The 27,784-nt window shown below is 41.0% G+C and overlaps 1 protein-coding gene across 2 annotated transcripts; it reads left to right on the top strand.

Annotated features, from left to right (window-relative positions):
• Window positions 1-109: 109 nt before the first annotated feature.
• Window positions 110-24,618, top strand: LOC136767799 (uncharacterized). 2 transcript variants are annotated; one of them, XM_066721807.1, is made up of 2 exons: window positions 110-1,054; window positions 18,802-24,618. In XM_066721807.1, exons 1-2 carry the CDS (start codon window positions 577-579, stop codon window positions 19,890-19,892), a joined length of 1,569 nt encoding a protein of 522 aa, XP_066577904.1. In that variant the 5' UTR covers window positions 110-576; the 3' UTR covers window positions 19,893-24,618. The 2 variants fall into 2 exon arrangements, with proteins under 2 accessions (XP_066577904.1, XP_066577905.1); XM_066721808.1 differs by lacking the exon at window positions 18,802-24,618 and adding an exon at window positions 10,038-14,003 and having other exon boundaries at window positions 120-1,054.
• The last annotated feature ends 3,166 nt before the right edge of the window (window positions 24,619-27,784 follow it).

The raw sequence follows: 27,784 nt of genomic DNA, 5'->3' as shown, positions 1-27,784 counted from the left end.
GGAACTTATTAGGTAAACAACTTTTTATCAGTTATACAATTTAAAAAGTGAAGCATATAAGCAAATGATAACTTCAATTAAGTTATTGAGCTTGGTTGGAACAAAAACCAGCAGGGTAGGGTCCTCCAGGAGCAGGGTTGGGAACCCCTGATCCAAGGGATATGCAAGGCCTTTTGTTTTATTTTTTATATATTGTTATATCCATCTCATGATCTGTGCTTGTAAGGATTTCTGGGTGGTTGGTGTAGAAGAAAACTCCAACAAGTAGATTGCGGTGACATAAAGACAAACTATTTTATTGAACAAAAATATAAGCCTTATTTTGGTAATGCCTGTGTAAAATGTGACTGGTGTTCATTAAGTCCCTGAAAATTTGGAGTGATTATATTATACAGAACAGCAGTGTGTCCTATCAACTTCAAATTCGAAAGCAAAACCAGCTTTACGGGCGTGACAAGTTCAGACACGTGTTCTAAAGTGTTTACAGATACAGTAACGATAACTCCAAAATAAGAAAAGTAGTGGTGCGCGGTCTCTCTCACCCCACCAAGATGGCGTTTCTCTTAACGTGTTACGATGACGTCAGTCTGTAGAAATCCCTCTACTTCTGTGTGTAGCAGCAGCGCGCAGATAAGGGGCGGAGTTTGTGCTTCGGTTCAAACCGAGGGAAACAGTAACAGTGAGCAGCTGAGAGCAGCGGTGACGCCATTACAACCCACGCTGTTTAATATACTAACTTATATTTGCTTCTGTCTGCGCTGGACTAAGATGTCGGTGTCCGCGGCTCTGAGCGGCCGCCTGTCCTCGGCGCTGGCCGAGCTGATGAGAGCCGCCCTGTGTGAGATCTGGAAGGCGGTGGAAGAGACGGTGTCGGAGTCCCGGGTGGAAATAACCCGCAGACAGAGAGAAAACGAGGCGCTGAGGCGGAGGCTGCAGGAGCTCATGGTGGCGGGGGAGGCGGCTGTGTGTCACTGGAGCTCCGGAGCGGACGGGCCGCCTGTGCAGAGCCGAGGAGCCGGGAGGAGAGAGGGGGAGGCCCGGGCCGCCGGCGCTGGTAACACTTCATTAATTTATTAATGTATTTGCTGATGTACGAGGCCGAGAGAGAGGGGACGAGTGTCCATTTCACACGCTCGGTGTGAGAACAACAAGGGCAGCAACACAATCTTCACGACACTTTTCGGCCGGTACTCTGCGCCTGACGTCACTGTGCGGAAATGAGCAGACAAATCAGACATTGAGGCGGCGCTGAGAGCAATTTAAATGGCTAATCTAAATCTTTGTGATATTCATGGTAATGCATTGCAATGTGTCGTGTACTAATATAAAGTCCTCATTTAGGCACTTGTGTATTATTTGCACTTGTTGTTTTTACTATACCTTGTCATCCCTTTAGCACACAGCCACACACCTGAGAGAGAGAGGCTATATCTGCACTTATTGGCCATTGTACTAGGATGTGTACCGATTGTTTTACTGCACTAGTCTTGTAATGCTTAAAATGTTTCTTGTGTAACCTTCATGTCACTCTGCATAATGGACATGAATGCTACTACTACTAGTAATAAAAGTAATAAATAGTAAAATATATATAGCTGCAAATGGCAGTCAACGGTGGCCTTGCAAGTATGGCAAGCCAAATTGGCATTTAGAGATACAGTTTAAGAACTTAATTTGAGTTGCAGATATGTCAGACTAATTCAATTTCAAGATTTGAAATTGAGATCTCAAATTGTATTTGGAATCGAATTCAAGATCTTGGAATTGATGTTAATTTGAGATCCCAAATGGTATTTAAGATATCTAATTTGAATTAAAGCTCCCAATTTGAGATCTTGAAATGACGTTTTAAACTAGATATCTGGAATACAGTTCGAGATGGGACATGATGTCATTTTGAGATCTCGAATTGGACAGGAAGTCCATTAAAAATATACAGCAATTTCAGAGGAAGTCGATTCGAAATCTCAAATTGACTTAATGTTCAGTTTGAGATCTTGAAATGGAGTTAGTTTGAGATTCTCCTTGCATGGCATTCTGTGTTGCACAAAGTGTTGGCTTTATATCACACAGAATACAGCAGTGTGTGGAAAGTGTAACATACTACAATTAGTAAATAGTACTTTGTATCAGTTGGCTGTACCCAAAAGGATAAGCATTACATGGAACAGAATCGAGCAGGTAGTGGCAGTGGAAGGTGTAAAGAAGGAATTAATATGAAAGTAGCCAAAGCATAGTGGAAAAATATGGCATGACTTGTCATTTGACCCCCTAATGTCCTTTGACTCCAGTGTGTGAACAGTATGGAATTCCACCCTGGTAGGAATCTTGGACAGGATCCTGTTTAAGATCTTGTGATAGGATCTTTGTGCAAGATCCTGTGTAGGATCCTTCAAGATCTTTTGTAAGATCCTGTAGGAGCTTACAGGATCCTATGCCATACCCTAGGATCCTGCACAGGACCCTGACAATATTGTACTAGATCCTGTATTGTGGCACAGGATCATGTGATATTGTGTGAAAAAAATGTATGGAATGAAATGTATATGGAACATGTTACAATAGTCACTAGAACAAGAATACACTTATTTGTTTGAAAGAAAATACAGATGTCCATCAAATTCCATTTAGTCCCACTGGCCTTTTGTTTGTTTAAGTGCATATATATATATATATATATATATATATATATATATATATATATATATATATAATTTCAGTTGTTAAACATTGCGAGTTCAATACAGCCACCCATATTACTTTTCGTTAGATCACTGCTACTCATCACTGCTCCTACTGCCCACATATTTGTTTAGTAAAATCAATACAGACACAAGCTCCTCAGTACTTATTTTTATCATTCATATTAAACTTTTTCGATCTAAGTCAGGGACAGACAGATTACTATGAGTGGTAGTTCAATGGGCTACCAAAAGGTAACCTGTGATACAAATGAATTGCCAACATTTTTAATATACTAACATTTATGCAGCATTAAAGACAGACAACACTTGTAAAGTGCTAAAGGTCTAGAACAGAGAGACAAACATGACAAGTACATTATGGTTCTGTAATCCAGATCAAATCTTTGGTATTCTGAATGATTTATCTGCCCCTGTAAGCATTTCTGATTCAGGCTAGTCCAGATAGGGCACTGTGGCTCTTGATTAATCAGATGTGACCAGCTGAAGGATTGCAGGAATGTGGCTGCATTGCCTTCCTTCCATCTTTGAATTAATTGATCAGCTATTAGTGTTGTCAGCCTTATTCAAGTGATTGATTCTTTTGCGATACAAAAAACAAGTAATGCTAAAGTGTCATACTACCTGTTCTTGCTTCAACATGTGGGTCACTATCCAAAAGGTTTTATACATTAACTATTGTGATTTTATGTCTCTTTATTGTTATCACTCTGTTCAGATGTTAAATTTGTCCTTTTGCTGATCTGCATGAAGGAATAGGGACACTGGTTCCCAAACCAAATTCCGGGCCAAGCATATCATTTTCTGATGTAATCAGAAGAGGGTCTTGACTGTAAATATTATTTGTAAACATTTTTAAGGAGACATTTAGTTTGGTTTAGTAGAGAATCAATGAAGTGAAAATCAGTAATGTATTTCTAATATGCATTTCCATGTATTGGTTTTGGTGCACTTATGTGTACTTCTAACACTGAAGATTAGTTTATTTGGCACAGAATAACCCAAATATTAGTATTGATCTGTAGGAGTGATGAGCAGATGCCATATGATTTAAATATATAAGTAATCTGGAAATTATTACATGTATTAGTTGTAGCTTAAGGTACACTTTTAAATTTTAGTTAAAGAAGTGAATTTAAGTATCACCTTATCAAGAATCCTAGAATCTTGTAGAACTCAATTTCTGCAATAATTGGACGCAGACACCAATTCCAAAGATATAAATTGTCAAATTTATTAAAAACAAAGATAAAATGTAGCACCACTAGTTATACAAAAAAAGGAAAAACGAATTAATTAAAATTCACTCAAGATCAACAAATCAAAGACCATGGAATGGCATATGATGACACACAAAACGTTACACAAACTTACAAACATATCGACTACAATACCGGTTACTAAGATAAAGGTGAGTCTCTCATCAGTATTGTTAGTCGGACATTAAATAACTAATGCAGGTTAGTATTTAAGTCAAATAATTCTCGTTATATATATCTGTCTCATTTACGTTTGGGTGCCGAGAAAGATCCTATAATTTCTTGTTACCACAATTCTCCCTAATTGATTACTGTTCAATGATTAAGGATAGGCAGGGCCACCTATAATCTAGTGTCTATTAACGTGTATCAATTTCAGACTAAACAGGAATAAGAAGATATTTCTCAGTGTTGACAGATTTTATTTCTAAAATTGTCAAACAAAACAGTTTAATGCAGCACTCGTTTATATTTAATAAAATACTAAATGATATTAGACATTCTAAAGTTTATGACTCACAGAATAACATTTCTAATTGATTTCTCAAATGTCATGAATAATAAACTTCAAACTGAACTTCGTCGCAGAGAGGCCTCTCTGTCTTCGGGCTCAGATAACAGCACACGGCACGAGGTCCGTGTGGGTTGGAACAAAGGCAGTCCGGTTCGGCTTTGTCCAATAACTTCCACTTCAGTCGATGCTCCTGGAAGTTGGGGTTTCGCGAAACAGTCTTTTCCAAACAGATTTTCCCCTGGTTTGAAGGCTCCAAAGTTGTGCGCAGGATGTCTTCTTTGCAAGCAGGGTTTCCACCGTAGTTACTTGAAGACAAAGTCTTTGAGGAAAGCTGGGCGTTGTTCATTCCCAAGGGTCAAGTTTCTTAAGACTCAATAGCTATTTAAATGACTGACACTTTTGTATTCAGTCGACTTAGTCAATTGTCCAGCTGTAAAACTCCACTGATCAGGTGGGTACAGGCGGGCAGCGCAGTCTGTAAAGTTCTTTAAAAGTTCTTTAAAGAATTCTTCGTACCGCTCAATCTCCTCCCAGTTTAACTCTTCTGTTGCCGGCAAACACTTAGTTGCTTTCCGGTTCCGTTTCTGGTGAGAGAGCTACAGGTCGAGCTGTGGCAGCGAGTTACTGGTTCAGGTGAGAGAGAGAGAGAGAGAGAGAGAGAGAGAGAGAGAGAGAGAGAGAGAGAGAGAGAGAGAGAGAGAGAGAGAGAGAGAGAGAGAGAGAGAGAGAGAGAGAGAGAGAGAGAGAGAGAGAGAGAGAGAGAGAGAGAGAGAGAGAGAGAGAGAGAGAGAGAGAGAGAGAGAGAGAGATACCGAGATACCGTGCGCTGTCCTTTATACGCCTGTCAGATCAATAGGTGATTGGTTCTTGAGTTTGTGAGATTGGATTTCGGTTTCAGCCCCCAGTGTCCTATTGGAGGAGGCTCGATTTATGAATGATGTCAATCCATGCCATCATTTGGAAATGCCGGTTGGTCCGGGTTCATAGCTCTGCGTCTGGATTTCAGCTCTCGCCTGCTTCAAAGGGTTTTTATTACCTACAGGCCCTATTCCCCAGACATTTTCACAGCAGGGATTCCAAGCCATTTGGCCCATTCTCTGTGCCATCCTCCCAAGACTGCCACTTTGATATAGAGCAGTTCATGGGCTGATGAGATCAGGAATTCTGGTAACTTTGGGGGAGAGGTCTTCTTTAGATCAGAGCTCCAGCTCAGAGCTAGAATGCTCTATCAAAATACCCCCCCCCTTTAACGCTATATAGTAATCTGGAAATTAAAGTTTAACTGAAAGTAATTTTTTTTTAATATTGCCCAATTTCTCTAACTCATCAAACGTTCGAAAACCTCATAGCACTGGAGTACGTATGATTATCAATAAATCTAATTATTAATATTGATCATTGTCATGTAAAACATTTATTAATCATGATTTATGAATTGGGTATTAGAAGTGTTAGTTTATTAGATATTTTACATTCAACCATATTAATATTATATGACTTTTAGGGTTTCAAAATGTCTTTCATTAACCCACTTATAGGTAACAGTATAGACAATACATAAAGCGGGGATCCTAAAGGATTTTAAAGGATCCTACAGGATTCTGTCAGGACAGTGAATCCAATGCATGAGTACATAAGTACTTCCTAACTTCCTTCCTACTATATACTTACATAACATATGTAATGTGACTGAATTTAAATTTTTTACTAGGCTAATTCTTTTGCCTTGATCTTCAAGGTTCTTTGTCTTTGCTTATTGCTTATTTTTTCCACAAACCTGACAATCCAATTTTGTGTGCTTCTGATAGTTCCTAAAATATCCCAAATCCTGATAAAGATTATAAACTCTATGATTGGTATAAAATCATATTCCTCACAGAGTTGTAGCGAAGATTCCGATCCTGAATACGATACTATGGGGATCCTAAAGCATTTTGTAGGATCTTGTAGGATCCTGTCAAGTTTTCTACCATTGTAGGCAAATTTAATTGGCCCAGAACCACTGCACTTTGCAAAAATTGTCACATTGCATTATATCGCATTTAATGCATATTCGAATGTATGGGGACTATTTCAATAATCGTGGACAACAGCTGTGGAATTATCGATAGTAATATTGTCAAGCACATCCCTAGTACTTATCATTTATTTATGTGGTTGCTCTCCTCTAAACTGCCTCTAGAGCAGCGATATCTTTCTTGAAGTTTGGAGCCCAGAACTGCACACAGTATCCAGATGAGCTCTAACTAGTGCATTGTACAGTCTGAACATCACTGCCCTTGTTCTCAATTCTAGACTTTTGACAATATACCCTAACATTCAGTTTGCCTTTTTTATTGCTTTCTTTGGATGGGGAAAGGGAGGAGTCCACATAAACTACTAGGTCTTCCTCATGTGTTACTTTCTCTAGTTCTATTCTTCACATAGTGTAATTATAGTGGACTTTTTATCCCAGAGTCAAGATCATTAATATAGATCAGAAAAAGCACAGTCCCTAGTACTGATCCCTGTGGAACTCCACTAACAACCTCACTCCAGTTAGAAGCAACTCCTCTAATCGACACCCTCTGCTTCCTATACATCAACCAGTTCATAATCCATCTACTTACATTACCCTGAATGCCTACAGCTTCCAATTTGAGGATCAGTCTTTGGTGTGGAACCTTATCAAAAGCTTTTTGAAAATCTAAGTATATCATATCATATGCTTTCACATGATCTACAGCTGCAGTTGCATGTTCAAAAAATTCTAATAAGGCAGATCATGTCTTACTAATTTATCTAAACCCATGTTGACTATCTCCAAGAATATGGTTTTCATTTAGATGCTCCTTTATTTTCTGTCTCCTCATTTTTTACAACATTTTACAGGTGATGCAGGTGAGACTGATTGCTCTGTAATTTCCTGGCTCAGTTTTATCCTCTTTCTTGTGGATTGGTTTGACATTTGCTGTCTTCCAGTCCGTTGGCACATCCCCTGTTCTAAGTGTCATTTGGAATATTTGAGTTAGCAGCCTAAAAATAATTTCACTCATTTCTTTAAGTACTGTTGGAAATATCCCATCTTGTGCAAGTGATTTGTTTGTTTTTAATTCTGCTAGTCCCTTTAGTACCTCCTCCTCATTTATCCTGATCTCTCTTAGGGTTTGACTGGACTGATTGTTAACCTGTGGCATATTATCCGTTCTTTATCCGTTCTAGGTTGGGCAGGGTGCCGGTGCCGGTGTTATTACTTATTTCTTGGCAGACGCCCTTATCCAGGGTGGCTATCGGGTGTTCTGACAAACTCCGCTACTTGTCAGAATGAGCTGCCTAGCGAAAGTACGCGTGCGCAGTGAACACGCCCATAAATCTGCTGGTAATAATTAGGTACATTTAAAATTATTTTGCCCGTATTATTTCACATAGTGACTAATTTGCTATTTATGCATAGATGACAGGATGAGCTGCCTCGGTTTTGAAGGGTTAAGATGCAGTAAGAGGTCCTTTCTCACAGAGAGGATGAGCTTCCTAATGTTTTCAGTCAGGGCAGCTCATTCCAAGTGGTAGCCCATTTTTGTCAGACTACCGGGCAGCTCATCCTGGGGAAGCTCAGTTTGTCAGAACACCATTGGGTTGCGGTGAGGGGGTGCCGGCCAAGTGAGGTCTTGGGGGGTGGTCGGGGCATATAGGGCAATTGGGGGAAAGAAAAGGGGCAGTGGCTCACACCACCCCTACCCCTCCCCCCACGTTCTCCATGTCCCTGTGTAAATATATGCACACACGGCAACACCGTTGCAAACTCAAAATGAAACTCAAACGTTTTCAGTTTATATTTTGAATTCAATATTTATGCCACTAGTTTGATCATATAGTCTGAGTCTTCTGTAATAATGCACCACGGCTGTGCAACGCACTTCCAGAGGCTCTGAGAAGCTACACAGGATAGTTTAAAGAATTGTCTTAAAAAATCTTTGAAAAAGTTAAGGATCTCTGTTAGTTACAAGTTTTAAAATAATCTTTTCAGCCTTTTTATTGCTTGCTCCCCTTCATTGGTTAACCTAGCTGCTTGGTTTCTTTCTTACTTTGTCTGCATGTACTGTACTGCTGGATTGCCTGTCTTTACTGTGTCTGTTTTGACTCTTGCTTGAGTGTTGTGTGTGGGTATAATAAGACTGCGATAGAAATACAATGTATAATACTGTAGTTGAGGAGGTAAAGAAACGGGTGTAGCTTACGAGACGCACACGAGTTCAAGAAACTGAAAAGCTGAGTATTTTGTGCGGTTTTAACGGATCCAATGTGCCGTACTGACAGACAACTTTTCGGATGACAGACTACAAATGACGTGTTAGAGGCAACAGCCTTTGCCATCCTGGGCATCTTCAGTCCTGTCATTTTGGCCCCAGTGTGTCTCTCATAAGGTGCTCATGCATCATTGCCATGCTCACGCCATGCGAGTTCAGCTTTGCACATGTTGTCGCAAACTATCTTCAATGTAAATTCAATGTAAAGTGCTCCTATACTTTCCACAGGTGTAGCTGCAGCCTCCGCCTTCGGTTAATTGAGACAATCCACAGCCGAACTACATTTCCCACATTTGCTACTGTAATAATGATTAGTATAGAATCGTTAATTATCATAATCATTTCAATGTAGTCTTTCCTTATAGAGTTCAAAAATTGTACACTCGCACAACATTATTTTTACTCGCAAATTGAGTTAAAAAAAATAGTCATTTACCATCTCAACTATTTCTATTTCTGATTCTGTAGTCCCAACTGGGCATTCCCAGTGTGTTTGGTAAATTGAAATCCCCCATTATAACAGCCACATCTTTGCTACATGCAGTGTTACAACACACTCCTACCACTAATCCTCCAGATCTTTTATTCAAAAGTTTAACCCACAATGATTCTGTTTCATTACGAGGATCTAATTTGAGTTCTTCTGCCTCAATGTCGTTTCTGACATATAATGCTACCCCACCACCTCTTCGATTTTGCCTGTCTCTTCTAAACTGTGTGTATCCTTTCAACTTGTATTCATCCCCATCATTTCCTGTAAGCCATGTTTCTGTCACTCCTACAACATCATAGTCACATGCCAGCACTGTGTCTTCTTGGTCTAACATCTTGTTCCTTATATTCCTGGCAATGAGGAAAAAACATTTCTGGACTTTCCTACTAGCAGTTTCCCGTTTTCTTTCATTAGTGGAACATCTCCCATTGTCAGAACTCCCTTCCTATATCAGTGTTTCCCCCTGAAATGTGCACAGGCAAGGTGGTCAGTTGGCAAATTGTTGACGGCATGGTTTTAGTGGTAAGTGGACCATTGACGCTAGGGCGCATGTTAGTGCATTGTTGACGGGGGTTCATAGCAAACAATAGTAGAGGGCAGAGTATATGTGCTTTTGTTTTTGAGTTTTATTTTTTTGTCATTCAAGGGGGTGGCCCGTGAGCTTGGTGGTGCAGGCCACAGTATAATGGTAGGGGAAACACTGTATGTAGTAATTGCATTAACTGTGTGAGTTTTCAGAGCTGCTGTTTTCAGTGCTGTTCTCCTGTGTCGTCTCTCCTCCAGGAGCTCTAGAGGCCAGCGCTCTCCCTGACTCTGGGGAAAGGGCTCCCATTGAGCAGCAGCACTGGAAGCAGGAGTGGAGCTCCAGTCTGAGGCAGGACACAGAGCCCACAGATACTGAAGACAACCAGGGCCTGACTGAGCAGCACAGGAGCAGACAGAGTGAGGAGGAGCTCAGGGGACTGGAGTCTGGACACATGGCAGAGCCACACACTGAGGGGTCAACACAGGGACTTGGGGCACTGGAGTCTGATACAGCAGAGACGAAGCTCATAAAGAGCGACCCTGACCTGGACTCCCCCCACACTGCGGATCTATCCAGGATCCAGTCTCTGGTATCTGACTGTGGACCCATTACAGCTGGTGCTGAGCCAGGCTCTGCCAGAACACAGAGTGTGCCCAGTCTGGTGTCTGATCACATCAAAACAGAGGACGATACACTGGAGTCCATTCATACACCGCCCAAAACGCAGACTCTTACAGGAGAGAGACCATATTGCTGCACCCAGTGTGGAAAGAGCTTTATTGATGCAGCACACCTCAACACACACTATCGGATTCACACGGGAGAAAAACCATTCTGCTGTGCCCAGTGTGGGAAGTGCTTCTCACAGGCAGTACATCTCAAGGGACACCAGCGCATTCACACAGGAGAGAGACCATTCTGCTGCGCTCAGTGTGGGAAGAGATTCAGTCAATCAAGTAGTCTAAAAGCCCACCAGCGCACTCACACAGGAGAGAGACCGTACAGCTGTGCTCAGTGTGGGAAGAGTTTCTCTCGGGCAGCATATCTCAGGGGACACCAGCGTATTCACACAGGAGAGAGACCATTCTGCTGCGCTCAGTGTGGGAAGAGCTTCACACAATCACGCATCCTTAATGCTCACCAGCGTATTCACACAGCTGAGAAACTGTTCTGCTGTGCCCATTGTGGGAAGAGGTTCATGGATGCATCGCGCCTCAACATACACCAAAGTATTCACACAGGAGAGAAACCATTCTACTGTACTCAGTGTGGGAAGACCTTCAGTTATGTACAAAACCTGAGAAGACATGAGAACACTCATAGAATGATGCTGAAATGAGGCTGTGGATTTGGGGTATTTCATGATGAATGCCAAGAACAGAACTTAAATTTACAATCCCCAATAAGCCAACAAATCACCACAAATACAAGATCTGATAATGACAATATAGCACAGAGACTGCAACGTGCTAAGGGGTTAAATGGTTTGGAAACTAAACTATTTTTGGAAATGTTCACATCTAAATGTAAAGAAAATAGCCGATCATTTCACCTAAGATGTCAGGAAAACATTCATACAGGGTTTATCTAATGTCTGTGTGCAGTGTTGTACTTTAATAACATTAGATTGACGCAATGAAGAATCGAATAAAAAATGTTTAAACTTGCTGAAATGTTTTCAATAGACCATTTCCAGTTTTCTTCTTGGTGTTCAGTTTGATCCTTTAATGTGTTTGTCTGTGGTTAGTTTCACATGGACTTCATAAACACCCTGCATGTTTGCCTGTGAATAGTTATTTTTAATGGCGTTAATCCAGCAGTTATTTACAAGGCGTATAGTCTACACAAATACTGCACCCTTGTTATTTGGCAGCTATGCTTCTTGGTTTTGTTTCTGTTTTTTTTTTATGTTGGCAGCTTGTGAAATATAATGGTCACAATGGTCCTGATTACCCACTACTGATTCTTATGTACCCACAGTGGAGTGCAACTGCACTATATGCTGGTACATTAAAAGACACCAAACTGGCAGTGTTCACTGTTGTGGCATATCTGTGGTACATTTTATATGATCAGTTACTACAGTACCATATTTACTGCACTACACACTACCCTTTGTCCTGTTTGGTCTCTGCAGTCTGTGAACGGTGCACAATCTTTGCAATAAAATGACCAGATCTTTGTCCGTCACGCTATGTGATTCTTGGGTCAGGCCTTAACGAACACCTGTCACATTGGATTGTGGACACCATCATGTTAGCTGGTTTACAGGTAAACCAGCTATGAGCACTTAGTGGCTAATTTTATTTTTCGAGGTGTCCCACTGTCTTGAGCTTTGTGCAGCGGTGAGTTGGTCTATGCCTCACACCTTTACACGTTTCTGCAGATTGGATGTGATGCACTCTATTTCTGTTTTACAAACATGAGCAAATCTTACTTCCCTGCTCTCTCTTTCTCTCCCTGTTATCTGGTGTTGAAGGAGTTCCTTGCATATGGAAAACATTCCATCATGTTCTTGTCACTGTTCTGCTGACCTAGTCCTCCTTCACGATGATGTGGGTATACTTTGACTCGTAATGCCTGAGGAACTGTTTCAAAATTGAAAGATAATGTTGGATTGCAGATGCACTCTAGGTTATCTGAAATGAAGAAACCGTTCCCCAACTATCGAGGTCACTCTATTGGTCTGTGAGGCTGGAGCAAAAGGGGTAGTTATACCTGTGTGCAGTATACTTGGGACTGTTTTAGGGGGTGGGCCAAGTGTGTCATTGCACTTCGGGGTCCTATCGGTAACTTTGTTATAAGGCTTTTCATTGTTTCCGTGTCATGGAACGTGGGCAATAGCATAATCGCAGAAATGTAGACACTGTAATGCAGTTTTCACTACATGAATACAGAAGCCTTTTAGTACTGTATTAAACAATATAATGTTGATTATTGACAAGGATAATTATAGTGTGTAAAATGGTTATTAGCTTTCCTCACTTCAGAAACAGCATGTTGTACATTGCCAGGTTGTCATTTTTGATTGAGCATCTGTAATCCCACAAGACATCTTTGTAAGATGAAAATGACCTCTCTCAGGCCACACTGTTAACGGGTACCAAAAAACCCCTTGGAGCAATCACAGTGAGACTTGGAAAGTGATCTTTTAAGTTGCACCAGAATGCACAGCAGGTTCACAAAACCGTCCAGTACTAGTCATGTAGGCTTCGTTTTTATCACTGCTTTCACAAAGGGCTTTCTTAGCTAACACAGTCAGTCGGGCCACTGAAAGACTACCTAACTGGCATGATCGGCCAAATCATTTACCTTCAGCTTCAAACCAGCTGCTCCACTGTGTGATTACCGGTGAAGGTGGGATTGCAGGTATGTTCCCCTTTTCCTGCAATTACTAACAGAACCGTGCTTTGCGGGCAGGGCAGGCAGTGAGTGCACATTTTACAGCAACGACAAGTTAATTTACTTTTACAATTTGCTTTCTTCAAGTATGGCCAAGTAAGTTTAGACGATGTGCAGAGCATGTTACGTGCACTGCATTCAGAAAATGCACTTTGAGACTTCATTTCACAGGTTTTATTAATATATGCAATGCAGCATTGTTGGTGACCAAAGCAGTGCCTTTATAAAAAGTAATTTTTAATTAATTTGCCACCTACACACCCCCCTGCTCTAACCCAATCGTGCCCTGGCAGCACAACCCCCCCACCCCCGCTCTCAAACTCAAGGAGCTGCATCTGGGGTTTTGGTGCTTGGACTTGGATCTGTCAGTAGGCACACGGTGGGGCTGAGGATCAGTTAATAAGGTCTTAACACTACTGGATGCAAATTCCAGAAAATTCTGAAAGCAGCAGTGGTCAAACTGTACTAGATGCCAAATCTCTTCTACAACTAATTCAAACATACAAGATTTTGTTTCTGTTGGTGACATTTGGAAAGTTTTCTTTGAGTGATTTTGCAACTAAAGGATTAGTCGCCTCCTATGTCTGTCAGGGACAGAATTATTATCATTGAGGGTGAGAATTAATATAGTGAGAGTCGGTGTTACTGGGGTCCTCCATCTGTGATTTACATGTTCTCTGATCATTATTCATTATAAGATTAAAAAGCACTTCTGTACTTCACTATATCTGTGAGTTGTGGTGGTTATTTCTAACACATTGCATTTCCTATGGTTATGACCCAGTCGCCTGTAAAAACATTTAATAAAGCAACAAAGTTAAGCCTTTTTCTCTTCCTGAATATTACAATGTATTTCTTGTTCTTCTGAAACTATAGTGATTTTCAAATGTTTTTGTTTGTTATTGGTAACGATGGATAAAGCAGTATGTAGTGAAAGGGGTATTTATTTCCAATAGAGGGTTTGAATGCAGTTAATCTTCAGCTGTAGACTTAAAACAGTGAATATGTGACTGAACTGAAGCGGAGACAAACAGTGCTAAGTTTTTTAACAGGAGTTTTAAACAGACAGGTTGCTGGGAAGAGCTTATGCACTGTAAGACAACATTAACAGGGCTAATTGTTAATTTATTATACTAATCGTTTATGCATTTGTAAGCATGTGAAGCTGGGGCAGAGACAAATAGAGAGCAGGAAAACCACTGTTGTGTGGTCCTGTGCACTGGAGGTGAAATGCAACTGAGCACAATACAGTTTTACCTGATTGTGCATTCCAGTTTAGGTCCCCTTCATCAGTGATGGCACCATAGATATTGAAATGTAATATTTTTCTGTTGTTTTTCATCTTATGATCTTATTATTGTGCATGTACAATAAGCTGACCAATTAATTAATTCAGGACCAATTAGGCAACACTTGGTAATTGAATGCTTGATCAAATCTTCCTTTTTAAAGTGGCGACTGCAGACCCTATACAGTGAGGGAAACAAGTATTTGATCCCCTGCTGATTTTGTACGTTTGCCCACTGACAAAGAAATGATCAGTCTATAATTTTAATGGTAGGTGTATTTTAACAGTGAGAGACAGAATAACAACAAAACAATCCAGAAAAACGCATTTCTAAAAAGTAATAAATTGATTTGCATGTTAATGAGGGAAATAAGTATTTGACCCCTTCGACTTAGTACTTGGTGGCAAAACCCTTGTTGGCAATCACAGAGGTCAGACGTTTCTTGTAGTTGGCCACCAGGTTTGCACACATCTCAGGAGGGATTTTGTCCCACTCCTCTTTGCAGATCCTCTCCAAGTCATTAAGGTTTCGAGGCTGACGTTTGGCAACTCGAACCTTCAGCTCCCTCCACAGATTTTCTATGGGATTAAGGTCTGGAGACTGGCTAGGCCACTCCAGGACCTTAATGTGCTTCTTCTTGAGCCACTCCTTTGTTGCCTTGGCTGTGTGTTTTGGGTCATTGTCATGCTGGGATACCCATCCACGAACCCATTTTCAATGCCCTGGTTGAGGGAAGGAGGTTCTCACCCAAGATTTGACGGTACATGGCCCCGTCCATCGTCCCTTTGATGCGGTGCAGTTGTCCTGTCCCCTTAGCAGAAAAACACCCCCAAAGCATAATGCTTCCACCTCCATGTTTGACGGTGGGGATGGTGTTCTTGGGGTCATTTCTCCTCCTCCAAACACGGCGAGTTGAGTTGATGCCAAAGAGCTCGATTTTGGTCTCATCTGACCACAACACTTTTACCCAGTTCTCCTCTGAATCATTCAGATGTTCATGGGAAAACTTCAGACGGGCCTGTACATGTGCTTTCTTGAACAGGGGGACCTTGTGGGCGCTGCAGGATTTCAGTCCTTCACGGCGTAGTGTGTTACCAATTGTTTTCTTGGTGACTATGGTCCCAGCTGCCTTGAGATCATTAACAAGATCCTCCCGTGTAGTTCTGGGCTGATTCCTCACCGTTCTCATGATCATTGAAACTCCACGAGGTGAGATCTTGCATGGAGCCCCAGACCGAGGGAGACTGACAGTTATTTTGTGTTTCTTCCATTTGTGAATAATCGCACCAACTGTTGTCACCTTCTCACCAAGCTGCTTGGCGATTGGTCTTGTAGCCCATTCCAGCCTTGTGTAGGTCTACAATCTTGCCCCTGACATCCTTGGATAGCTCTTTGGTCTTGGCCATGGTGGAGAGTTTGGAATCTGATTGATTGATTGCTTCTGTGGACAGGTGTCTTTTATACAGGTAACGAGCTGAGATTAGGAGCACTTCCTTTAAGAGAGACTGATGATAGACTGATAATTTCTTTGTCAGTGGGCAAACGTAAAAAATCAGCAGGGGATCAAATACTTTTTCCCCTCACTGTATAAGGTGTTGAACCCCTCATGCTGAATATTTTGTATCCACTTTTTGCAAGTGTCTTCCACAGTAGGGAAAGTATGAAAGCTCAACATGGAGTTGAACTAGAGGAAGCCTAACGCAATGGGACACAGCCCTGTGTGGAGTTCACTCGCAATAAAGACAACACAAAATGGGACTCTGGAAACACTTTCCAGCTTAGAAATTACCAGTTATAAGTCTATCTATACATACATTATTCTCATTTTAACTTTAAAATTAAATCTACACATGCCAGTATTGGTAACTTCATGGAACATACTAAAGTCTTCTGAACACCTGACAGTGAAATATGTTGGGAAGTTTCCTGACGACAGTTCGGCCAGCTAACCAGAAACGAGCATAATACGACGTATCAAAATAATATTTGGGTTTGAAAAACTTTTTTTTTTTTTTTTGACAGTTTAAAAAAAAAAATATATTCTATAGACAACAGTTTATATACAGGAAATACCATTTTATGCTGGGAAATACATTCACATAGGGGATATCTATATTAAAAAATTAAATGAACAAGAACTTTAACAATCTACAAAGACTGTACAAACATCCAATTCACAACAAATGTATTTTAACTCTGCAATACTTTAAAACCAGGTGCTGTCCACTAGGGGGCCTCAGGGCACATTGCAGGAACCCTGTGCTGCCTTTCTGCAGTGAAGGTGGATCAGCTGTTTCTCTTGCTGCTGTAATGGCCGCCCATGCTGAGCCCTACATGCGCTGATGGTCTTTCCTGCTTTGCTAGAGATTGGGACGCTTCCCACTCTGGACTTCTGCAATTGTGTGTGTAAACAACCACAGCAGATGCATTGTTTCAATTTATTTCAAATAAGCTGGTGCTGTAACGTCAGTCAGACGCATGACAAATGCTGAATAAGGTGAAATAATATTCTGAAATGTATACCATACACACCATTGTATAGTATAATGATGATAGTTGCATCTCAATGCCAGCATGGGCTGCATTTCCAATTCGGACTCCTAACTGACTGCAGGTTTGCCGGTGGTGTGTCAGCTGCAGCTCTCCATTGTTTGTTTTCTGGTGTCGTCAATGATAACCGGAGTTCTGTTCTGCATCTGTAACTCAGTCTTCTTTGCTCACAGTCTCACTCAGTTTGAAATATCTGTAGCTTCCTCATATGGAGGTCTGTGATGTTTACTAATAATAATATTGTCACTGGCTATGCTGCAGTCTCTCTGTGCTGGAGTCATTGTGGTCGCTGTACATCCTGACTGTTCTCTGTCTATGCCACACAGGTCAGATGCATTATCATATGAGAGCCAATGACAGCATAGATTTGAAATGTATTTTATTTTAATGGATCTGTGACGCTTTCACTCCCAAACCTGTAGACAAATGTGAATTTGTGACTTTACATGAAGCATTGAAACCCTTCCATACAATAGGCTTGGACTGACTGATTACTCATCATCACTGGCTGCCTGTGTTGGCCCAGCTGTCCTGATTGGACACTTGAAGGGCTGAGGAGACGAGGAGCACCAAGATGAGCTGAATGCAGGGCCAGTGACAGAGCTGTGGGCTGCTGGGCTGCTGTTGATCAACACACTTCTGTGCAGCTGCAGATCTCTTCATATCAATACTGCATCTCTTGATAATGGCCTGATTAGATGCCTCCAAATTATTTGAACACATCTGCAACCCAAACCATCTCTAAATACTGTACAGCTGTCTTGAAGTATTTCAAGATGTCTTCAAAAGCTGGTCCCATTTTAAAATGCATTGGTTTTAATGGGAACATGCTTAGTTTAAATGCATGTCTTTTTAATGCATATTTTAGATTTGTGTCTAAAGTTGTGTGGTCTCCTTCCTTCACAAATTTTACACCTGATAATTGCATAGTGCTGTACAGTGCAGTGTCTCTTGAGGCGTCTGGTAGCAGACAGACACCCAGTTCTCAAAACATTTGATTTTCCTGCCTTGACACTTTTATAGAATGAAGTAAACATGGCTATATTCATAACGAACCTTCCCTTTTCTGAGAATACTGAAGCATACTGAAGTGGTGCAGTGGAAATGTACCAGAGTGTTGGACAAATCTACTCAGCTCTGTTTAGTATTCAGTAACCAATTTAATCTATTAGCTTTGCATATTAATCAGCATTTTGTGCATATTCACTGATTCTTCCTAATTATTTCCATATATAGACTTTTCTTTGTTTGCTTTCCAGGTCTTGACCTATAAATAACTACCATTTTTCTCCGGACCCAGAACCTTTGCTGTGTCAATAAACATCTTAATGATTCACTGTGGTCCTGTGGACTCCTTACACATCACATTTCTTACAATTCAAGTGCATTACAGAGTATTTGTGGTATGGGTGTTTTTTTAACTAAACTGTTTTGTTAGAGCACTGTGCACATTGAAATAACACAACTATTTACATTTGTATGTATTACAATACATCTATTTGTTCAACATTTACAGTGCATGTTAAAGTGCAATAATGTTCTGTGATTATTTATTTATAACTATTTAAATGTTTAGGTAAAACTAAAAGACACACAAACATTTTCTGTCCTCCATTGGTGGGCACCACTAAAATGTTTTGCAGCGAGGTGGGGAGCCCCACAATCAAATCTGCCGTGTGGCTCCCAGAAGGCTAAGGCCGACCCTAGTAATTGCATGAACTGTGTGAGTTTTCAGAGCTGCTGTTTTCAGTGCCGTTCTCCTGTGTCATCTCTCCCCCAGGAGCTGTAGAGGCCAGCGCTCTCCCTGACTCTGGGGAAAGGGCTCCCATTGAGCAGCAGCACTGGGAGCAGGAGTGGGACTCCAGTCTGATGCAGGACACAGAGCTCACAGATACTGAAGACAACCAGGGCCTGACTGAGCAGCACAGGAGCAGACTGAGTGAGGAGGAGCTCAGGGGACTGGAGTCTGGCCACATGACAGAGCCACACACTGGGGATTTAACACTGGGACTCGGGGCAGTACGATCTGGCACAGCAGGGTCAAAGTTCACGCTAAAGTTAATCAAGAGTGACCCTGACCTGGACTCACCCCACACTGCAAATCTCTCCAGGATCCAGCAACTGGGGTCTGAGTGTGGACCCAGTGCAGCTGGTGCTGAGCTGGGCTCTACCAGAACACAGAGTGGGCCCAGTCTGGTGTCTGATCACATCAAAACAGAGGACGATACACTGGACTCTGTTTACACAGTGGAGCCCAAAACACAGACTCTCTTCAGTGAGACATACCGTAATCTCAAAACTGACAATATTACAGACAGTGCCTGTGAACTGAGGTCTGAGCTCCCTGTAGGTGTACAGTGTAACCTGGGGTCTGCTGCCCTGAGGGTGGGGCTCAGTGGGGGGACTGACAGTGCAGTGAGGGGTGAGATCCGGTCATCACAGAGCAGACAACTCCATCCCAGACTCCCTAGACCACCTAGCTCCTACAGCTCCCCCTCATCACCCACATCACTGTGGCGTAGCCATCACCAACCCCATTGTGGGAAGAGCTTCACAGGGACATCAGAACTTATTAGGCACCACCTCATTCACGCCGAAAAGAGACCTTACTGTTGCACCCAGTGTGGGAAGGGCTTCTCTTATATATGTCGCCTTAAAATCCACCAGCGCACTCACACAGGAGAGAGACCGTACTGTTGCTCCCATTGTGAGAAGAGATTCAATGTGGTATCAGACCTCAACAGACACCAGCGTATTCATACAGGAGAGAAACCGTACTCCTGTACCCAGTGTGGGAGATGTTTCAGTGATGTAGGGAACTTGAGAAAACATGAAGGCCATCACATGAGAGCCAGAATGGGGAAGAAGTGAGAGCATGGATTTGGGCTTGTCTGGTCATGGTATTGTCCAAGAACAGTCTAGAATCACAACTATTAAGATACCAAAATGCCACAAATACAGGAACTGATTATACTATTTGAGCACAGGGACTGCAACATGCTGGGGGGTTAAATGGTTTGCAAACTAAAATACTTCTGACATTCAGAAGAAAATAGATGATCATTTAGTCTAAAATGTTAACAGGCAGTCAGGTAAATGTACACACATCCCTTGTCTTTGTCTAAAGTCCGTGTGCACCTTTACATTGTAACGACATTGGATCGATACACTGAAGAATCAAATTGAAAACGAAACAATGCCTTAAAATGCTTAAACTTCCTGAAATGTTTTTGATAGACCATTTCCAGATTACTCCTCAGTTTGAACCTTTCTTGTGTTCAACTGCGTTTATTGAAGTTAATCCAGCAGTTATTTACATAGCGTATAGTCTACACACTTACTGTACCCTTGTTTTTTGGCATCTAAGCTTCCTGGTTTTGCTTCAGGTTTTTTTATGTTGTCAGCTTGTGAATTATAGGGATGGTTACAATCAGTTACCTTGATTACCCAGTACTGACCCTTGGGGTGCATTAGAAGTGGAATGCCACTGTACACTGTAAACAACCCAACTGACCCTGTTCACTGTTAAACAATGCTGAAACATGCTGTTGTCCTGCATGTAGAATGGGCTCATACAATAGATTCAAATAAAGATGATTTGTTACCAGTGGAAAGCATTTGAACACTTTAACCATAGTACTTCATATGCTATATCATTATCTGTGGTACATTTATATGGAACATTACTACAGTACCATATTTACTGTACTATACAGAGTAGTTGACGAGCTCAGTGCAGTGTAGAGATTTGCTCTTGGCTTGTTTAAGGCAGCTTGAAATGTTGTGTTTTTAAAACGCTATGACAGCACTGGAGTAGACAGTGTCCTATCTCTGCCTGCTCCCACCCCCCCCAATATTGCACAGATAATACTAGTGTGATCATTACAATTCAAATGTATTAAATTTGGTAGTAAACCTTGAAGATTGTCAATGTATGCATTGACAATGTAACTGGTATTATCTGAGAAAAATCCAGTCATTAATACAATTGACTTCAAATGTGTGTCTGGATTTCACAACACTGTGTAATTCACCGAGTGCACATTAACTATTGGATAATATTACTTTCAGTTCTGAGGTATTCAATAGTCGTTGGAGGACAAACAAATGCCTGTCATAACGACAATCTCGTCTCCACGACATTCATTACTTTCACTTATGTTCTTACTGGAACAGGTTGTTTATTAGCTCTCAATCTCTGCCTTTATTTATTTTTATGTATTTTTCCTGATGATCAATGCCAGTCTATTGTTGGTTTTTCAAGTGTAGTCTAAAGATAAAGTACAAGTTGTGCATAACAAATGATACCCATTGGTGTACAGAATACCAGGTGGATATTGTTGCCTCTATCAGCTCAGTTAAGTGCTTTTTGACTGCAATGCATTACATAACCATTTCTACTAATTGTAAATTGTTTGTATTTTTGTAATGAGTCAAAGCACAATCAGTTGATTTCTTAACTGTGAATTCAGTTACCGTAACTGGGAAGGCTACATGAACATACACTCACCTAAAGGATTATTAGGAACACCATACTAATACTGTGTTTGACCCCCTTTCGCCTTCAGAACTGGCATCGATTCAACAAGGTGCCCGTCTGGCACCAACAACCATGCCACGCTCAAAATTGCTTAAATCACCTTTCTTTCCCATTCAGACATTCAGTTTGGAGTTCAGGAGATTGTCTTGACCAGGACCACACCCCTAAATGCATTGAAGCAACTGCCATGTGATTGGTTGGTTAGATAATTGCATTAATGAGAAATTGAACAGGTGTTCCTAATAATCCTTTAGGTGAGTGTATAGTGCATCGCGGCTGAATTACAATTCTTTTTTAAACACAGGGCCCTTCTCAAAGTGATCGGGAAGCTATAGAGGGTTCTGGTGTAAGGTGTGTGTGTGAGTTTTGGTGCTGTTGTTATCAGAGTGAGAGCAATTCTGATAATCTTCCAGTGTATGACATCTCTAATATCCCTCTAGACAGTCTCTGCTTCTGAAACAATAGATCCCAGACATGCGGATCTCAAAGATGAAATGGCATCATATTTACTTTATATTGTTGATTTATTCAGTAGCAAATACAATTTATTAGACTATGCATATTAATTTGCATTAATAAATATTCATTGATTCTCTCTCAGGGGAAAAATGAGCTTGCCTAATGACAAACTGGACTCTGCATTAACCACATAAACAAGGTGTAGCCCTAACGTGCAGGCATGTCGGGGACCAGGTTTGCATAAAGACAATCGCTTGATGCAGAGCAGACACTGAGGAGATGGGAGGGGAGACAAGTAATATATGAGGAGTCTGTTTTTGGGTTAAATTGAGGTATATTAACTCATTAAGATGTAATATTAGTAACGTAACACTACTGTAATAATGTGTAACCCATAACTCTGTTTTTCACACTTTAATAATGTTTTATATAGCTTGATTCATAAGTGTCCTTTTACTTTATAAAAAAAAAAAAAAACACTTATGTATGCCTGTGACCCGGGGCCTGCACTCCTTGGAGGTGAACACTGCGACCTAGAGTCTGCTGCCTTGAGGGCGGGGCTCAGTGGGAAGGGTGACTGTACAATGAGTGGGGAATGCCCCATATCACAGCACGGACAGCTTCATCCAAGACCCCCCTACTGTGCCATAGAAAACAGCATTACCATCTCAGTGTGGGAAGAGCTTCAGGTGTGCAGGAGAACTAATACTACACCTTTATACAAAAGAGAGACCATTCTGCTGTGTCCAGTGTGGGAAGAACTTCTTACATGCAAATTTTCTCAAGACACCAGCACAATCATACAGGAGAGAGACCCCACACCTGCACCAAATATGGGGGGAACTGCTCTCGAGCACACAGCTTTGATGCACACCAGAACATTCATACAGGAGAAAGTTCTGTTGTGCCCAGTGTGGGAAGAGCCTTTCTTAGGCAAATAATCTCAACAAACACCAGCACATTTTTACAGGAGAGAGACAGTTCTACCCAGTGTGAGAAGAGCTTTTCTCAGGCACATACCCTTAAACTTCACCAGCGTACTCATACAGGAGAGAGAACGTTCTGCTGTGCCCAGTGTGGGTAGAGCTTTTATTGGGGAAATAGCCTTAAACACCAGAAGTGCCCAGTGTGGGAGGACTTTCTCTCAGGCAGCTAATCTCAGCACACACTAGTACACTCACAGTTAAAAGACCATAACACTGCAGCCAGAGTGGGAAGAGTATCACTGAAGTCATTCACTAAGATGCATTGTCTTGTAGAGACATGTGACATTATCAATGTATCCATGATGGCAACAGTGCGCAAACTCCGTGTGTTGACATTGCCTATTTACAGATGCTCTTGTATCCTGTAAATCACCCTGGATAAGGGTTTCTGACAATAAACAAATAAATAATAATATGTACAGATAGGACAGGCCTCGCACACTGCATAATCCTGGGCCTAAAGCTATTTTAAATTGAGCCGTGGTCTTAAGTTGCAACTTTGGACTTCAGTTTTTACTCGAAGTAAAAGACACACATGTTGCAAACGAAAGCCAATAACCAGTCGTTAGTCAGTGAAGAAAGGACGGATTCTCAGGAAGAATCTGTGAGTGCATGTCAGGGTGGAGATGTGCTGGGAGTGAGACAGAGTCTGGTGTCTCTGGTGTGCCCACTGTGGAGCATAGATTTCGTAATTTGTAAATTGATTTAGTACATGTATAAAAAGCTCCCTTTTATTATAATTCTGCCAGTCAGTCACTGTGTGCTACACAGTGACTGACTGGCAGAATTATACCATGTCAACACACAGCAATGTCAACACATGGAGTTTGCGCACTGTTTGCCATCATGTTATTTTCTGGATTACAGTGTTTTTAAACCCACACAGCTGACTGCCATTAATCTGTGATATTCCAGTGTCAAGAGAGGTTGACTGTTAGGGAGATATCAATTCTAATGAAATGACAATTATGTGTGTAGTTGTTTCTAGAGATGCGCCAATCCGATAATCCATATCGTTATCGGTCCAATACAGGCCAAAAACACTGGATCGGATATCGGAAATAATAGATGTTGTAATCCAATACGATCCACTGACAAATCTAGCCTGAAACTTTGGCTTAAAGGGGAACTCCACCGAAAATCCATATTTTCTCAGGTTATTCTATAAGTAGAAACATATTCTGTGCAGTGACACTACTGCTGCTACTACTACTAACACCCGTGATGATGATTTTAATTTATACACACAGAATTCTGTATATATCTCTCTGCTCAAATGTACACCCACATACAGTACCTATACGTATGTAAGTATATATATTGACAAGTATCAAGCAAAGTACATTTTTTAAAGGAATTCTGGCCAAGTCTATCCCAATAGTTTCTTGTAACTTGACATAATGGTTACTCCAATGGTTTCTTATAACACATTCTATAGGTTTGATATCAGCTCTTTGTATGGCTTTGGTACTTCGCTTTTTATTTAGTTTTTAAACATTTTTTTGTAATGTTTGTGATATACATCTTTATTAAGTTTCCTTAACATATCGCAATATGTGTGTGTCTCAATGTGTATATATATAAATAATTAAATGTAACTTCTGTAAATATATTATCATTATCTTTCATGACCAACAGAACATTTATTTATTTATTTTAAAGCTACTAGTACTATAGGAACTCCACACACTTCGAAGAGTTTTGTCAATCCAAGGACATGCAGCCATGTGAAAGAGGCACGGACTGGAAACGGACGAAAGCTATTTCGAAAAATAGTAATGTTAGGTCTGTGAAATCGCTGAGAGGTTTTAAGAGCAGAATACAGTGATGTTTACATAGTTAATAATTATTTAGATTGAATAAATGGTGCTCAATGAACTCTACTGTTGTTTAGGAGGTTCTGGATTTAAGAATGCACTAACCTATGAAACTGATCAACAGCCTGAGAGGCTCTAGAATTGAAGCATCAAGAAATGTACTAGATTTAGGTTATTCAGCTCACCATCGTAGCCTTGCCTAATGATGTTGTCAGCATTAAACCTTCTTCAGAGAGGTGTTTGAGTATTTGAGTTTTAATGTATTCTGCATCCAACTGACAGTTCTGGACTCATGACTGGAAGGTTGTGGGTTCAAATCCTGGGTGGGGCAGTGCTGTTGTACCCTTGAGCAGGTACTTCACTTAGATTGCTCCAGTAAAATGCCCAGCTGTATAAATGGGTACAAATATAAGTCACCCTGGATAAGAGCGTCAGCTAAATGACAAAAATAATAACAGAACAAAACATAATACAATTACAAGTACACAAGTGCATAGAAAAATACAGTTAAACCAAAATACTACTTCCTATATTGTAATGGCTAACAAGTGCAAATAAAATATGCTAAAGTCATAGTTAAGAGCTAAAGAGAAGTGGGCAAAGGGGAAATCAAAATAAACAACATGAGTACTAGCAATGTAAAAACAAGCAGTATGCTGAAAATGTTATATAAAGTAAAATTTTACAAGAGAGCTAAGATTCCCAGGGGAATAAACAACATAAGTACAGGTGAATAGATGTGTCTTGAGTAAGCGCAAGAAGGAGGTCAAGGACTCTGCTGTCTTGACTTCGGTGGGCAGGTCGTTCCACCACTTAGGGTCCAGGGATGAGAAGGAGCGGCTCTGGAGGAAGGAGAGTGGAGAGGAGGCAGAGTTAGTCTTCTGGCACTGGAGGAGCGCAGTGGTCTGGAGGGGATGTATGGAGAGACGAGTGACTGAAGGTATCTTGGTGCAGTGTGGTGAGACAGCAGTAGGTGAGGGTCAGTGTATTGAACTGAATGTTTGCCGCTATCGGGAGCCAGTGGAGGGAGAGGAGCAGTGGAGTAGCGTGTGCGAACCGTGGCAGAGAGACACCATTTCTGCTCATTTGGGATCTTTCAATAATGTGTATTCAAATACCGTAATGAAAAGCTTGTTAGAAATAAACTAGAAATAAACATTATCTATTGTCCTATCACTATGTCCCCCAAGGGGATAGTTCATTGACAGCAAGGACACTTACTTCTCTAATGCTTTTAATATAGTACCTGTTCTTTACCACTTGTTTGGGGCCCTTCCCCTTAACTCTTAGCTATGACATTACACCTTGTCTCCACTTATTAGCTATTACAATTTAGGATGTAGGACTTTATATTTTGTGTTTACTGTATATTTCCTATACACTTGCGTAATTTGGAACTTGTAACTGCATTATACTTTGAACTGTACTGTATTATTGCACTTTTGTAATATATATATATTTTGTAAGTCGCCCTTGATAAGGCCGTCTGCTAAAAAATAAACAATAATAAATAAATAAGAATAGAAAATCAATGATTTCTCCCATTGCTTGTCTCTGTTTAAACTCATTCTAGGCAGCCACAGCCTGTACATGAGCTGGACTGTGAAAACCCTTTTGGAAAATGCCTTTACTGCTGCACCCAAAACAACAGGACACAAACACAATGCAGCCGCAGATCGATGGCGGGTTTTTAGCTCATAGATTATGATGTTTTATCCCATGATGCACCAGGGCATGACTCTGATAAACAAAATCTGTAAATTCGTGGAAGAATTATCACTGTCGCTTATGCCTAGAAATGTCTCTGCCCCGGGGAAACACAGGATCTTTCTACCCTGCAGACACACTTTTACACCCCCTTCATTACATCTTAATGGTGTGGGCAGTCTCACAACACACAGTGAAAAATTGCAAATTACAAACTATGAACAGTCCCTTGAAATTCTTTATTTAGGGTGTGTGAAATTTACATCTGTTTACGTATAGACTGGGAGAGAGAGATGTATATACCCAATACCTCATCAATCTATATCGATATACACTCACCTAAAGGATTATTAGGAACACCATACTAATACTGTGTTTGACCCCCTTTCGCCTTCAGAACTGCCTTAATTCTACGTGGCATTGATTCAACAAGGTGCTGAAAGCATTCTTTAGAAATGTTGGCCCATATTGATAGGATAGCATCTTGCAGTTGATGGAGATTTGTGGGATGCACATCCAGGGCACGAAGCTCCCGTTCCACCACATCCCAAAGATGCTCTATTGGGTTGAGATCTGGTGACTGTGGGGGCCAGTTTAGTACAGTGAACTCATTGTCATGTTCAAGAAAGCAATTTGAAATGATTCGACCTTTGTGACATGGTGCATTATCCTGCTGGAAGTAGCCATCAGAGGATGGGTACATGGTGGTCATAAAGGGATGGACATGGTCAGAAACAATGCTCAGGTAGGCCGTGGCATTTAAACGATGCCCAATTGGCACTAAGGGGCCTAAAGTGTGCCAAGAAAACATCCCCCACACCATTACACCACCACCACCAGCCTGCACAGTGGTAACAAGGCATGATGGATCCATGTTCTCATTCTGTTTACGCCAAATTCTGACTCTACCATCTGAATGTCTCAACAGAAATCGAGACTCATCAGACCAGGCAACATTTTTCCAGTCTTCAACTGTCCAATTTTGGTGAGCTTGTGCAAATTGTAGCCTCTTTTTCCTATTTGTAGTGGAGATGAGTGGTACCCGGTGCTTAAATCACCTTTCTTTCCCATTCAGACATTCAGTTTGGAGTTCAGGAGATTGTCTTGACCAGGACCACACCCCTAAATGCATTGAAGCAACTGCCTTGTGATTGGTTGGTTAGATAATTGCATTAATGAGAAATTGAACAGGTGTTCCTAATAATCCTTTAGGTGAGTGTATATAATTTATACATGTTTTGGCTTGTGGTGGGG

The sequence above is a fragment of the Amia ocellicauda genome, chromosome 14, assembly GCF_036373705.1.
Source record: "Amia ocellicauda isolate fAmiCal2 chromosome 14, fAmiCal2.hap1, whole genome shotgun sequence".
Lineage (NCBI taxonomy): Eukaryota > Metazoa > Chordata > Actinopteri > Amiiformes > Amiidae > Amia > Amia ocellicauda.
This window is presented reverse-complemented; position numbering and strand designations above follow the sequence as displayed.